Source organism: Pan paniscus, chromosome 13 (genome assembly GCF_029289425.2).
Source record: "Pan paniscus chromosome 13, NHGRI_mPanPan1-v2.0_pri, whole genome shotgun sequence".
Classification (NCBI taxonomy): Eukaryota; Metazoa; Chordata; class Mammalia; order Primates; family Hominidae; genus Pan; species Pan paniscus.
In genome coordinates, this window is record NC_073262.2 from 99,739,257 (window position 1) to 99,755,891 (window position 16,635).

General features: G+C 40.7%; 1 protein-coding gene across 6 annotated transcripts in view; it reads right to left on the bottom strand.

Moving 5' to 3' along the window:
* Positions 1-16,635, bottom strand: part of ANKRD44 (ankyrin repeat domain 44) — a 344,106-nt gene that overhangs the window by 158,367 nt on the left and 169,104 nt on the right. For all 6 annotated transcript variants that reach the window (XM_057301464.1, XM_034954727.3, XM_063595508.1 and 3 more), the window contains exons 5-8: positions 6,761-6,961; positions 6,305-6,392; positions 3,570-3,712; positions 2,252-2,464 (exon numbers count right to left, since the gene is read on the bottom strand). In XM_057301464.1, coding sequence (XP_057157447.1) covers positions 2,252-2,464; positions 3,570-3,712; positions 6,305-6,392; positions 6,761-6,961 — 645 coding nt within the window. The remainder of the gene's footprint in view (positions 1-2,251; positions 2,465-3,569; positions 3,713-6,304; positions 6,393-6,760; positions 6,962-16,635) is intronic.

Genomic DNA, 16,635 nt, shown 5'->3' on the forward strand with positions numbered 1-16,635 from the left:
ATTGAAGAAAATTTTCCTTAAGTTGTTCTTATTTTAATTTCATGTTAGAGGTTTTATTGTTGTTGTTTTGTTTTATAAATGTTTAAGACTTTTTTGTAGTCATATATATGATTATTTTCCTTTTTTTTTCCCTGCCTTTGGTGTTCTGTGACCGGATTACTGTTTTTAATGCTCAGGTCTGATCATATGACCCCTAGAATGATTCGTGGCCTGCAGAGCCTGGAGAGGCCCAAGCTCCTTGAGCTCAAAATCATCCAGTAGATGAGTCCTCTTCCTTGGTCAAATCACATTTCAGCTCATTTCTGGCTCCTTTCTGTCATACAATTAAAAATAAAAAAGCTTTTTACAGACAGGATCTCACTAGGTTGCTCAGGCTGATCTTAAACTCCTGGGCTCAAGGAATCCTACACCTCAGGCTCCCAAGGAGCTGGGATTACAGGCCGAGCCACCACACTTGGCATGTTCATAAAATTACACTCTATTTGATACAATCAATTGCTATTCTGAAAATTTGTCACATCTTTCACCACTATTAGAAATTGTGAAAAAATATAAGATTTTAATAGTGAATAGAGGTTATTAAAATAGACTGATGTGATATTCTTGAAATTATACCTTAGAAATCATATTTTTCAAAACCAGAGACAGAATACACTGGGACCTTGCTTCAGGATCCCTGTGTGCTGGGAAGAAGGGAAGCCTGGCTTGAATAAAAGGTCTCCTAGCACAGCTTAGGATATTCTACTACAATCTAAATGCATTCAAGTGATGTCGCCCAAATTATGAATGCTGCGTGATAAGCTCCCCTTGGTTAGCTGTCACATGGCAAGCTGACAAGTTACCTAGAGGTTTTCCTATCCAGAATTCCCACCCCTCTTTGCTCATGCTGTTCTATCTGGAACACTCTCTCTCAAATTATCTCTATCCCTCCTCAACTCAACTACATTAATCTTCCAAGTCTCCCCTCAAAATCGATCTCCATTTTTTATTCCCAAGCAAAAAACAAGTCAACAATTGCTTCTTAGAGTTTGCAATGCTTTATGACTCTTCTCATCATATCTTCTCTTGCTCATGATTACCTGAGTGCATGCTACCTCCCTACTACACTGTAAGTTCCTTAAAGGCAGAGACTGAATCTCATCTTAGAGCACTCTTTCAGTCCCAAACAGAGGGCACTGGGTAGTCCTTAGTAAATTTGCTGAATAAAGGAATGATTGTGATGACCAGCTCGGTGCTACATCACTGAAGCCACTATCTGGGGTTTGCTTTAAGAAGGTATTGGCTGGGCACAGTGGCTCACACCTGTAATCCCAGCACTTTGGGAGGCTGAGGCAGGTGGATCACTTGAGGCCAAGAGTTTGAGACCAGCCTGGCCAACATGGTGAAACACCATCTCTACTAATAATACAAAAAATTAGCTGGGCATGGTGGTGCATGCCTGTAATCCCAGCTATTGGGGAGGCTGAGGCAGGAGAATCGCTTGAACCCGGGAGGCAGAGGTTGCAGTAAGCTGAGATCACGCCATTGCATTCCAGCCTGGGCGACAAGAGCAAAACTCCATCTCAAAAAACAAAAAAGAAAGAAAAGGAAGAAGGTATCTGAGAAGCTCTAAACCCACACTGGAGTTGGAAACAGGCCTACAATCATTATTAGGCCTTCCTTTGAATTCTTAGCAACACTGCCCTATCAGCTCAACATTCACCTCAGTATTAGCTTCTGGGCAAGTCAATATCCTAGAGATCCAGTATTTGTCCTGACACATTCACTAAGCTAACAAGAACACACGGCTGGAGCCTTGGTACCTTTCAGCTGATACCACCACTCCTGAAGAAAAATAACACAACTTTTTTTTTTTTTTTTTTTTTTTGAGACGGAGTCTTGCTCTGTTGCCCAGGTTAGAGTGCAGTTGCACAATCTCAGCTCACTGCAACCTCTGCCTCCCGGGTTTAAGCAATTCTCTGCCTCAGCCTCCCCAGTAGCTGAGATTGCAGGCACCCGCCACCACGCCTGGCTAATTTTTGCATTTTTAGTAGAGATGGTGTTTCACCATCTTCGTCAGGCTGGTCTTGAACTCCTAACCTCGTGATCCACCTGCCTCAGCCTCCAGACAACTTTTCTTATAGCCTCCAAATCCAGGACAAGGCTGTGAGGTTCCAACTCACTAAAACATGGCATAATTTGCAGCAGTTGATTTTGCTCAAACAGAAGCTCAATGCAAAGGCATTCAACACAGAGACTAAGAGTGTCATACCTGAATGTTAACATCTGCCCCGTTGTTTACTAACAATTCAAGACACAAAGCACCATGAGTGGAGGCAGCAGCAAAATGCAAAGGGGTGAACCCATTATTGTTTGGCTGGTTCACGTTAGCACCGTAGTCAATCAACTCGTTAACCACAGCATCCTGTCCATTGTAGCAGGCGATGTGAAGCGCTGTATTTCCATAGACATTGATTTCATCAATCTGCAAAAGAGTCCAACACAGGGTGATTAAAGTCATTAGAGCCAGTTTACTCCATTTTCCACAAAAAGCATAACGGCTGTGGCTAGAGAAAGGAAATGGCCATCCGCCAATATAATTGTTCAGAGCTTACTCTTGCCCCAGTGTGGTCATCTTGGGAATGCTTGTCACCCCATGGTAAAGATCAGCAAAAAGTCAATGTGGCAAAAAATGAACTGGAGACAGAGAAGTTTCATCCTGGGGAGAGGTATTTTTCAGCTAACAAAGGAATAAAAGGTGAAGGGCAAAGCTGCTTTCAAAACACCAAAAGAGAAGTAAATCAGAGGAGAATGAAAAGAGTCCCACACTCTAGGATTGGGGCACAGAAAACCTCAAGAAATGGTGGGGGATGGCAGAGGAAGTGGCTGCGGAGATGGCAGGGGAGGTGGCTGTGGAGTCTAAACATGGAAGGCGGGTCAGAATCCACTCTCTGTTTTGCTCTGGAGTCCGACACCTCACCAGGTTGCATTTTAGTAGCAGAGCAGTGGTGCCGTCAGGAGGTGTGTTTCGTCCACGGCTCCCTATTGCTTTCTGAGACCTGCCCTGGATGCCTGGTTTCATCATTATGGTTTCCCATAATGATGCAACTTGGTTTTCCTTTCTTGGGGGACAGGATGTTCCAGCCTCACCACTGCTCCTGTTCTACCAGCAGAAGGAGAAGGCAGCAGTCTGCCTTTTCCAGCTCAAGAGTAGACATTGCTGCTGTTTGTCTCTGCCATTTATTCATTCATTTCTGCTGTAAGTCATGACTTAGAAGGCTACATTTGGAAGGTGGGATGCAGAACCTTGGCGAGTCTTTAAGAACAACTGGTTAATATATATTACATAGAATCTTTATGTCTATATATTTATCTATGTTGATATAGAAAGTTATTCAGTTTCCAGTTTTCCTCTGCTTAGTGTATGCCCCCACTGCCCTTCATCAGTTGCCCACAAAAACTCAAAAAGACAGGATGCTAGAAAACAATTCCCCTGCCCTTGAATTAAAGTGCAAACAGGATTTAACTTTAGAATAACAGAAATCTTACAAATACACTGGCCATGCATTGATGCATTCATCATAGCTCACCTCCACCCCCAGGTTCAGGAGATGCTTGACAACATTAATCTGTCCATTGGAGGCTGCAGCATGCAGAGGGGTATAACCCTTCTTATCCTTACAGGTCACTTCTGCGCCATGGTTAATGAGCAATGCTACAACATCCAAGTGGCCTTTACAAACAAAGCAGCAGAAAACATCGTTAACCTTTATAGGACAATTTGCTGATTCATTTCACCTAAATTATCAACTATTAGCTTTCATCGCCACCAGTATTTTGCTGAGTTATTTGTAAAAAGCTGGTTCATGGCAACTATTCAACAAATATTTATTGAGTACCTCCTATAGTCAGGCATAATGTAAAAGCTGTGGGGAGAAAAAAGATGATTCATATGTGAGCCTTCTCTTCAAGGAGATCTAGGTGATGCTTGTTACCACGCTAATGAATAATGGCGAGGTTTTGCCAAGATATTAGTAGAGAGCCTTTAAAAATGTTGTATTAAAATGAAAGCAATGCTTTTGAAAACAATTGCCATTCCTCACTGAAAAGTTTAACAATGACAATTCAGTTAGGAAAAAAACTGATAAAAGAAAAAAAAACAATTAATGAGAATGACCCCAGATTATTGTTTAATCATATAAAATCACTGCTGCTCAACTGTATTTGGACCCACAAAAATGGCAATTACATATGCCTCAACTTAAAAGTATCCTCATGAATTAGAGGCCAAACAGAAAACCCTTCTAGTTTTAGCTCCTGTTAGCATTTTTTTCTACAATATTTTACTCTGTTCCATAATTCACTATATATAGAATAAGCCTGTACAACATGGTGAAACCCCGTCTCTACTAAAAATACAAAACTTAGTTGGGCACGGTGGCACATGCCTGTAGTCCCAGCTGCTCAGGAGGCTGAGGCATGAGAATCACTTGAACCTGGGAGGCAGAGGCTGCAGTGAGCCGACATCACACCACTGCACTCCTGCCTGGGCAACAGAGCGAGACCTTGTCTCAAAAAATAAATAAATAAATAAACAAAGAAACAAGCATATTTGACCTTTATTTCGGGACTGAAGATTGTTCAATGCTTCAGGATCATTGCTCTAAATATGGCTGAAAATTGAAGGGTAGAAGACAAGTACTGACTCCAGGACTTTGTGTGTGTGTTGGGGTGGGGGGAAAGTATTGGCTTGTTTTATTAAAATTTGACTCTTTTCTCTCCAAGACTTTATATAGAAAAAATTTTTTTCGATTATTAGTGCTGCTATCTTAAGCTATTTGCCCTGGTTTTGCCTATTATTCCTATTTGTATCCTGACAGCACACAAAACAATGATTTGATTTCTTTAGAGTCATTTATCCAAATGCCCTAACTGTATATACATCAGCAGAGAGCAATCGTGAAACTTCGCATTCTTTGAGTCCTATCCACACTAGCTTAGTGTGTGTTCGGCCTACACAGCTGTCTCCCACAGTCACTGGCTCCAGTCCTGCAGGTGCCACGCAGTCATTTCATATGCTTCAGCCAACTCAAAAATCCATGTCAACTTTTTTTTTTTTAAGTGCTAACGCTTGTAAAAGTTTAAGACTCTGTTTTTTTAAGCCCAAGGATTCACTCAGATCCACCTTTAGCCACATAATTTATTTCATCCCTGCCCCAACCTACTCTTTCTCCCTACAATTAATGTTAATTTTTAAAGTGATGATAAAAGGCACATATGCTTGTTAAAAAGGATTCAGAAGGGCAAAAAGGTATTAAAAGAAAACCAAAATCATCCACAATCATAAATCCCCAAAGACAATCAATTAAAATTTTAGCATATAATATTTTCCAAGTTTGTTATTGTACAGATTTTTCAATGAAAATGAGAATTATATTATTTATACTGTTTTATAATATGCTTTCATTTAACATATCACAGACTCTGTGTTAATAAACACTCATGGACTCATCACTGTAGTTACTGCAAAGTGTCCCCTTGTGCGGATCTTCCAGAATTTACCAAAACAATCTCCTGTGGATGGGCATTCAGGTTGTTTACAACTTGGTGCTGATAGAATCCTGTCTATTTTTCTAATGGCAGGATGTTCTCCAATTAGAAACACAAAGGAAATATCTTAGTTCTTCATTTCCCACAAGTCTACACTTAGAATAAACTCTGTGAGATCTCTCATTTGTCAGTGGGATTTGCCAACAAAAGTGAAAAGGAAAAACGTAGAAATGTGAACTCTCCCAAGCGGGTAGAAATGAGGGCTGCAGGCTTCAGTTTTGTCGTCAGTGGACTATCAGGACAATCACCAGTGCCTCTGGTGCCCTCCATCTATAAAATAGCCAGAGGTTTGTCTTTTCTTCCTTTCTTTTTGTTTCTTTCAAAAATATTTATAAATTTAAAAAGACGAATGGAATTTGTGTCCTTGCTTTCCTAGCCAGTGCTCTTTCTTTTTAAAACACCTTATTTTACTGCCATGACAAGTTAAAATAAGCACAATCTGTGCAGCTTTCCAATCCAGACTGAAGCACATTCAAAGAGGCCCAAGCCATGATTCATTCCTCCTCTTCTTTGTAGGATAAATAAATATCTGACAAAGCAACTGCCCGACTGGAGCGCACTATGCATGCCAGTAAAATCAACCAAATCTTCATTCAATTGCAACCCAAGCTTGAAAAGAAGTCAGACTGGAGAAAACCTACATGGTCAACGAGAGACCCATGGCTTATTTAGTTAAAGTTATCTGTACTTTGCTTTCCATGCACGGAATCCTTACCCATGTATGCTGCCCAGTGCAGAGCACGCCGGTCCTTCTTGTCAAATGCATTGATATTTGCCCCTTTGGCCAAGAGTAAATTGACCATCTGAAAGATAACCAACAATGAAATCAAGCATATATTCTGTAATGGTGAGGCCTCCTCACTGCCTGCAGATGATCTGAGCCAAATTAACATGAAATCTAAAGGCAGGTCAGAGATCTGGAGTTCTGACAAAGTAGAAATATGATGTCAGAGCAGGACATGTGTCATGTGTGTCAGAGGAAAAGATTGAAGTGACAGCCTACTTTTTCAATTCATTGTGGCTCTAAAGTTGAGAATGATATAGATGCTGAAGGTTTGGTGTACAAATATTTTCATCACATTCTTTAAAATCTCAGCAAGAAGATCAGTTTCCACTTGTGGCTGAAAGTCCTGGAGGGAGCGTTCCAATTCTGAATGATAAAAATACCTACCTCCACGTGGCCGTTCAGAGCCGCATGGTGCAAGGCTGTGCGCCCCCCTCGGTCGGAGACATTGACACTGCTCAGCAGGGGAATGATCACTTCTGCACATTTGACAGCCTTGTTGGCTGCTGCCACATGAAGAGGGGTCTGCCAGTTCTTGTCCCTTGCATTGACATCAGCTGAGTGCTTAATCAAAACCTGTACTGCTTCCTACAACAAAAGCAGAGTTTGCAGAGGTCACTGACAGATGTTCAATCAATACTTACTGGTGTAAGATGCTTCACCAAACCCTGGAACTATGGAGAGAAAGGCTCCCCAACCCTACAGGCTGGCTCCAGACAAGCCAGGTAATATTTGATAAAGATCAAAAGAGTGGCAAAGATAAAGACAGAATCACTTTACCTTTCTTTGTCAAGCCAAGAGCCCCAGCACATCTCTAAAATCAAATAAACCTTCTAAGTATATGATGATGTCCTTACAATGTAGAAGGCACTCTTAGGCCAAATGAGAACACCCATGTGCAAGTGTGCATACCGGGGTAAAATAACCATAGACAAAAAGACCTCAGACATTCTTGGATCAGTTTATAAATCTTTGGTTCTCTCTGCCAACATCTTAACCCTCAGCATCGTGTGATCAATAAGTGGTCAAGACGGGAAGTAACATCTCTGTTACCATCTCAACTTAAAGCTATGAGTTGTTTCCATCTTTTCCATGTTATAATGGGTCACTTCTTTTGCCATTGTTGAGTTCCTTCACCTTCATTGGGCCTCCCACATTTTTTCTTCTATTGGCCCAGTCAGCTCCCTAACCTCTTGATCTATGACTTTCAACCCTGGCTATGCAATGGAGTCATCCATGCAGCTCTTAAAAGCACAGAAGCCAAGCATGGGCAACATAACAAAACCCCATCTCTAACGAAGAAAAAAAAAATCGACAAACATATATACAGGTGCAAAAGTAATTGCATTGCTTTTAATGGCAAAAACCGCAATTACTTTTGCACCAACTGGGAGTGGTGTTGTGGACCTCTAAATCCTAGCTACTCAGGAGGCTGAAGTGGGAGCATCACTTGAGCTCAGGAGTTTGATGTGATCACAATGAGCTGTGATCATGACACTGCACTCCGGCCTGGGCAACAGAGCAAGACCCTGCCTCAAAAAAAAAATACAGTAGTTTAAAATGATTATGGAATTAAATTCACAGACATATGGAATATTAGAAATGGAGAAAGCCCTAAGGTTCATCTGAGCTGACCCCTTCATTTCATAGGCAGCTTTATTTTATAGGCAAGATGACAGAAGTCCAGGGCAATGACCTGTCAGCCTGGCTGACTTATGGGCTCTTGCATTTTCTAACAGGCCATTTTCTACTAGGCTTACTCAGTGAGTAGTCTCAGTCAAGCATCCTGACATAAATAGATTCAACAGTTAATTCTCCTTAGTTATTTACATTTTTAAATCCTAAAGTTTTAGTCTGCTACACTGGCTTAATACATATAATAGAAATTTAATATAATATTTTGGCAAAAACAAAGCTTTGATTAAAAACAGATAACTACCTTTTTAAAAACTGCATTTCTCTTTTAAAAGTTTTAAGCTTGGAAGCTCTTTAACTTGGTTTTACAAGGGAGTAATTTGATGGCTATTTAGGGAATTAATTTTTTTTAATTAAAGAAGTCTGCCTTCTCCTGTATCACATATTGGCTAAAAATTAATACCCAGGAGCTTGCTCTGGCAGAAATATACAAGGTAAAAAAGAAACTAATGTGGGGGAAGGGAAGCTGAACACTTCCTGAATCAAGAAAAGATTATTTTTCTTCTGTTAAATTTTTTTAAATCAACTTTTATTTTAAGTTCCAGGGTACATGTGCAGAATGTACAGGTTATGTAGGTAAATGCGTGTATGGTGGTTTGCTGCACAGATCAACCCATTGCCTAGGTATTAAGCCCAGCATCTGTTAGCTATTCTTCCTGGTGCTCTCCCTCCCTTCTCCCCACTGACAGGCCCCAGTGTGTGTCGTTCCTTCTCACATGTCCCTCTGTTCTCATCGTTCAGCTCCCACTTGTAAGTGAGGACGTGCGGTGTTTGGTTTTCTGTTTCTGAGTTAGTTTGCTAAGGATAACAGCTTCCAGCTCCATTCGTGTCCCTGGAAAGGACATGATATTGTTCCTTTTTATGGCTGCATAGTATTCCATGGTGTATAGGTACCACATTTTCTTTATCCAGTCTATCATTGATGGACATGTGGGTTGATTCTATGTCTTTGCTATTGTGAATAGTGCTGCAATGAACATAAACATGCATGTATCTTTCTAATAGAATGATTTATAATTGGACTGCTGGGTCAAATGGTATTTCTGCTTCTAGATCTTTAAGAAGTCACCACACTGTCTTCCACAATGGTTGAACTAATTTATTCCCACCAACAGTGCAAAAGCTTTCCTTTTTCTCTGCAACCTCACCAGCATCTCTTGTTTCTTGACATTCTAATAACTGCCATTCTGACTGGTGTGAGATGGTATCTCATTGTGGTTTTGATTTGCATTTCTCTACTGATCAGTGATATCGAGCTTTTTTTCATGTTTGTTGGCTGCATGAATGTCTTCTTTTGAGAAGTGCCTGTTCATGTACTTTGCCCACTTTTTAAAGGGGTTTTTTATTTCTTGATAAATTTGTTTAAGTTCCTTGTAGACTCTGGATATTAGACCTTTGTCTGATGGATAGACTGTAAAAATATTCTCCCATTCTGTAGGTTGCCTGTTCACTCTGATGATAGTTTCTTTTGCTGTCCAGAAGCTCTTTAGTTTAATTAGATCTCATTTGTCAATTTTTGCTTTTGCTGCAATTGCTTTTGGTGTTTTCATCATGAAATCTTTGCCCATGCCTGTGTCCTGAATGGCACTGCCTAGATTTTATTCTGCAGTTTTTATAGTTTTGAGTTTTACATTTAAGTCTTTAATCCATCAAGAAAAGTTTCTTTAACAGTGTTTTTCAAACTGTCTGTGGTAAAGAACCAGTTTTCTAAAAATAGTTATTATTTCAAATCCATCACTTTTGAGCCAATACTTTTGTAAAATACAATAAAAAGTAATCAGTAGAATAATAAAATGAAATAAAAATGAGATAAAAACTATAAATGTAATTATTTTATTATTAAAGTTAATGGGCATGAAATTATCAAATTGCCCTAAAAGTTTCTGACCACCTACTCTTTTCACAACAGATAAGATAAAAGCTCACAGTCCAGCCCCAGTGCTCAGGCATGCTGTGAATCATGCTCCTTCAAAGCCTTTGTTTGTTTCTTTTTTTTTTTTTTTTTTTTTTGAGATAGAGTCTTGCTCTTTCGCCCAGCCTGGAGTGCAGTGGTACCAACCCGGCTCACTGCAACCTGTGCCTCAGCTCAAGCGATTCTCCTGCCTCAGCCTCCTGAGTAGCTGGGATTATAGGCATGCGCCACCACGTCCAGCTAATTTTTTTGTATTTTTAGTAGAGACAAGGTTTCACCATGTTGGCCAGGCTGATCTTGAACTCCTGACCTCAGTGATCCGCCTGCCTCAGCCTCCCAAAGTGCTGGGGTTACAGGCGTGAGCCACCGCGCCTGGACCTTTGTTTCTTTCTTAATGAACAAACACCTGTGAGGATTCTGGTATTTCCCCCAAATGGAGGCATCAGCCCAGTTAACGTTCTGTTTTAGGACTGTAGGCCTTGTTGGATGACACCCTGTAGCAGGCTGTCCTATATAAGATGCAGAAATAATAGAAAGGAGGAGCTGTCATGGGATGTCATATGGGAGGTAACTGGACATGCCATTTGCGAGTCAGTCAATTTCTACTTTTTACAACTCTTTTTATTTAACAAAAGGCCACTTCAACCTTGAAATAAGAAGTAGAAACATACACTGTGGCACATGGAAAAGATGAGAATAGGAGGCATGTGTCTTAGAAACTATCATCCTTAATATTTGTTTCTTTACTCTCAAATGTGCATTGCATTTCAGTGGTCATAAATTACTCATGGAAAAGTAACTGTTTATGACTACACATAGTCCCTGCAGCCATAAGCAATGTCAAGTTTTATAAATTACAAGTTGCTTTAGATAGGGGTCAAAATGTTATACAACTGTCTGTACTCTCCACAAAGCCTGGCAGTTGCTTTGCACATAGTGTATATTCAATAAATTTGGGTAGAATAAATACATTGCTGTAATCATCAGCAAAGTCTGTAAGTAATAATCTGTAAGTGTTAATTTTACATTACTCTGGGCTGATATCCCTGAGGCTGCTCTTAAGTCCTGCAGGCTTATGCTATATTACTGTAATCATAGCAATTTCATATTTTGTAAGAATTGTATAAATTGATGTCCAACCAATTTGCTCAATTAATGGGATTGTTCCTCTAAAAGTACCAAAGTACCAAGCACCAAAAAAACTCACCCATTATTTTAATTATTATTACAGCACAATTATTCTAAGAACTAGGAGTGCAAAGGCAGTTCACTGGAGACTTTGGGATATGAAAGAATTCTAAGCGAACTATTTAAGAAGTGCTGACTTTAACCATTAGGAACGGCAGAAACTAAAGTATGACCAGTGTTTAATCTCAGTTCTCGAAGTGTGGCATGTAGACGACATGTATCAGAATCTTCTTTTGAAAAGGCAAATTTCTGGGCCTAACCACAGGCTTCATTCAGAATCACTAGGGGTGAGGTTTTAGAACAGGAAGTTTCAACAAACACCCCAGAGAGTTTAAATGCACTAAAGCTGGGTACCGCTTGTCTACATTCTAATAGATTATAAAATGCTTACTTTCTTCCTATTCCAGATATGACCTATATTCTACACATGAACAACTTTTTATAATCACGAAGGTAATTTAAAGAAAACAACAACATTCTACTCTTCCATATAATGTTTCCAATTCTCCTGTCTACTAGCATTAAGCCCACAATAATGATCATGTTTTTTAGAGGAAAGGGTAGAACATAAGTTTTTAAAATTTCAACTGTAAAATAAAATGCTTATCCTGCTCAGCTCTGGGAAAGATCTGTATACCAGTTGGGTCTTCTGTCTGCACAGAAGCCAAAAATAGATGTGCTTTATTGGCTAGAACAGGCTCCATAAGGGTGCTAATGGGAATTGAAGAAAGCAGCACAGAATGGTGGTTAAGCAGGCAGCTTCTCTAGTCACACTTTCCTCCACTTTCTGGCTGTGACATCGACTTCGTTGGCTCCCTACTAACTTTCTGAGATTACATTTCCTAAACTAGTATTGCCAATAGCATCCGTCTCGAAGGGTGGATCAGAGGTTAAAAGAGAATAATATACAGAAAGTCCTTAGCATACTGCCTAGCAGATAGTAAGTACTTAATAAACACTCGTAACTACAACACTTACATGGACACAGTGTCCTCACTCCTACACTCTAAAGATACGATACAACCATTTTTAACTTTTCTAACCAAAAGACAGTCTCTAGAATGGAGAAGTGAAAAGTTCAGCAATTCTCCTCTGATGCTCCTCTCAACTGGTTATAGCAGAAAGGGCACCTGGGACGGGCCAGCCACGTCTGCACATAGGCCACAGCAGCCTGCATGCCTGGTTATCTCCCCAAATACTGTATACTAAAACTAAAAGCCACACTTTGTACACACTTTAGGCCCCCTGTAGCACACTTAACAATGCCTTCTACCAAGTGGGCTTCCATAAACATGCGTTAGACTTTCTGGGTTTGTGTACATTTCATTCCTTTCCCCTACAGTTGCTCTTTTCCAAGAAAGAAAAGCAAAAAAAGAAAGAATAAGCTGAACACAGGAAATAATATGAAATAGGCTTCACATGAACACTTCAGAATATTCCCACTGGCAGCCCCAATTCTTGCTTATCTATGTTAGCTGGCACTATAAAAGATGTTTCTCTAATATTTTAGTAAGAGCCTCTCTTCATTTCTTCACAGCCTAGGGAGTACACAGAAAAAAAAAGGAGAATGAGTTCAGAGAAGCCCTTAGGGAGCCAAAAAGGAGACAGTGCTGTTGGGCTCCAAGCTGTTTCCAACCTGGGAATCCCAGATGTGCCAGATGTGGGGAGCAGGTTGGGGGTAGGAAAGGGTCGTGGAATTGTGTCTAGAAGGGAAAACACAAGACAGCCTGGTCAGCATCACATAAGTCTTCAAGACTTATCTCTAGAGCTCAGTTATATTTTAGGAGATTTTCAAGGGGTGTGATTATGTCTTGATCTACTTTCTTGTCTATGGAGGACATAATGTCAGGCATGGATTCATATTTAATCAATATTATGATCTGACACCTTTATTGCTTAACATACTCAGGAAATGAACTTAGCAATGCACCTTATTTTTCCAGACACAGAAATCTGAACATAAATCTTGCCTGGATGAAAACAAGGCTCCAAAATTTTGACTTAGACTGATATCTGTGTTATATGCAATTGCAAAACCAGCCTTGATTTTGCAGGTTTCAGTGGCTTAGTTGGCTTTTAGTGTACACATTCCCATAAACATGCTTCAACTCTGTTCACCCTGCATGCATAAAAGATTATTACCATCAACATTCTGATATGGTGTATACCAGTTCTATCTTACCAGTTGTACACAGAAAATTATTATAGCTTAAATTGAAAACCCAGTCTTTAATGAATAACTCAAAAAAACAATTCTTTTCTAACTAGGCAAGATGCTAGAAATACAACGGCAAGCAATAGGCATGGCATACATTTCAAGGAGCTTACTGTCTAGAAGATCTTTTTAATTCAAATAGAACAACAATTTCTATGGTAGTTTTGTATTGTGCCAAGTTGGCTGAGTTGAACTAAATTTCCCAGAATTCCTTTCCCTGTAGTACTCCCTTTAGGGTTGGCCACAAGAGATATCTGATGAGTTTTGGAAGGCATAAGTGAAACTACAGCCTAACTGGTATGCTGTTGGGCACCAGGTAGTGTTGCAGCTTCACACGATGACACTAATCGGCTGGATCACCACGTTGGCAAGGGGCAGTGCCTGGCTTGATGCTTCTTCAGATACTGCTGCATCTCCTTCAGTTTCTCCAATTCTTGGGCCAGGTGCATGCACAACTCCTTCTGCAAGTCACCCATGTCCATGATGTTGGAGGCAGTGTTAGACAGACCTCAGTTCCAGTTTGTCCTTGATCTCCCCCATTTTACATCCAGCTTTTCCACTGTAGACTCTGCTGACCTACAGTGACTTCAGGGCCTCATAGAATCCAAGGTGATAGCCTTACACAGACCACAGCAGCCCTACACACTTGCGTAAGATCTAATTCCTATAATAAATATCTTGCTCTGTATCTCTCATGGTGGTTCTGCTTCCCTGGTTGAACCTCGAACCCTGAGAGATCAATTATCTATATTTTATAAGCAAATAGGCTTTGAGGACAGACAGTATAGAGTTTATAAACTTTTCAATGAAGAAATGGTTTTAAACACATGACCATGTAATATCAGTGCTTACCAATCTAAGGAATAGACCTGTGCCAGCTCTCAGCTGAAACCATATATCCATCTTGACAAGTGCTAACAGTTAAATTCCAAAATACCAGTCCAAACCTTCTCTTTTCTTCGCCTCAAATCTACTTTCTTTTCCCCAACTATTAGTTAGGAGAGGCATAAAATAATGGCAATAAGACTAAATTCCAAAGAAGAAGGAAATCTGAATTTAGGACTTCCACAGGACAGCAATGTGCTTGGAGTTAAGATGTCTTCTCCACCGTCAGCTCTCACAATGGTTACAGAGACTCCAATTTTCTTTTCTTTTCTTTTCTTTTTTTTTTTTTTTTTTTGAGATGGAGTTTCACTCTTTTTGCCTAGGCTGGAGTGCAATGGCGTGATCTTGGCTCACCGCAACCTCTGCCTCCCAGGTTCAAGTGATTCTCCTGTCTCAGCCTCCCGAGTAGCTGGGGTTACAGGCATGCGCCACCATGCCCAGCTAATTTTGTATTTTTAGCAGAGACGGGGTTTCTCCATGTTGGTCAGGCTGGTCTCGAACTCCTGACCTCATGATCCACCCACCTTGTCCTCCCAAAGTGCTGGGATTACAGGCATGAGCCAATGCGCCCAGCCGAGACTCCAATTTTCATAACAAACTGTCCAACTTGCTGTGACAGATACTAATATGAAGACATCATGAGCTCATATGTGACCCAATTATTTACAGTTCAGGGTTTGTTTGCATTTAATTCCTATCTGGCTAGTGATTCTTTTTTCCTCCCTGCAAACCTACAGAGGGAGCTGGTTACTTGGAGAAGCAACAAAAGCCTTTCTCAGATTGGAAGGTCAGTCCATCATTAGGCTGACTGGATTCAAACACACTAAAGATACTTACAGAATGCAGACTGGTTGTTGATGGAAAATGGATGTTTTGAGGATTGAAGTCTTTGAAGCTAGTTGAGCTAACAAAGATAGAGATCACTTGGGAAAGGTCACAGAGTAATGAAATCATCTTTTTTGTGTCTTTCTTTTCCACTAGACTGCACACTTCCTAAGGGCAGAGACCATCGGTCTTAGTTTTTTTTTGTAGCTCCATGAGCTACAAAGAAAAGGTTCCTGGCATATGGGAGGTACATATTGAATTATTTTCCCAACTAAAAAGACCTGGTTCTTGTTGAAGAGGAAACAAATCCATACATATTTTTAAAGAGACACTTAAATTTACTAAAGACCAAGTGGTCTTAAAAGGCCAGGAAATACTCCTCTATGAAGGGGTTGGTCTCATGAAGCTGGTAATACCCACTCAGTCAGCTCACTGCCCTCGTTTTCCCAGACAAAATGGAAATAAAATGTGGGACCATGAGAAGATTCTGAATTCTCCAGGGTCTGAGCCAGGCAATTTAGGATTATTGACCTCTCTCATTCCATGCGGGATATTTGGAAGGAGAACACAACCAACCCCTTTTAAAAACTACTAAAATCACAAAGCGCAGCAAGAAAAACCATGACTACTAAGCTGTCACCTAGCAAGTATATATTAAAATTTCCAGATAGTTGCCAAAGAGGAAAAGCTGACACCAATAACGGCCAAAGACACCTGCAACTTCTGTATATTAATTCTCAGCAAGACCTTTTGCTCCTAGGTGTACCTGGAGAACATCACCTTCTCCAGTAGCAGAGGAGAAGCTGCATTTGGTAAACTCAGCTATGGAGGTCAGTCATCCAGCACCAAGTGCATGCAAGGTTTGAACCTCTTGTATCCCCGGATAATGGGCATCTCCTCTGACCAGGCTTCAAGGCTGACATTCACCAGGGTTCCCTGCCACCCCTGCCTTCACATTGATCTTCTCATCCTTTATACTTCCCCTGAGCTACCTGATGCATTTACCATGGTTTGATGATCATCCTCCCTGTCCCTGAGTGCTAGACTTGTATAAATAATTATAGATAATCTATCAGTCATCTTCACCCAAATTTCCAGCATTCAACAACAAATTATTTCTTGGATGCCTAGAATGTACCAGTTTTGGGATACATCCAGGAACAAAGTACAGATCCCTGTCCTCATGGAGCTCCCACTCCAACGACATGTTTGCTGAACTCAGTGTTAGCAAACAGGACCCACCAGCCTCCTGGCCCCTGCTCCCCTGCTCTGTGCCTCTTCTGTTAACAGCATCGCCATTTACCTACCAGCTTCTTTCCCACCTCACCCCTACTAGGTACTAAATCCTGCCAGGTTTACCTCTAATGAGCTCTCAAATCATGAACTCAGCTTTATGCCCTCATCCCAGCTGCTTCGGGCCTCTTTTGGTCTCTTACTGGCGCTCCTCCCTGAGACCTCTCCCCCTCAGCCCATTCACATGCTGCCACCACAAAGGTTCTCTGAAACGCAGATCTGAGCATATCACTCCCCTGCTGTGACCAT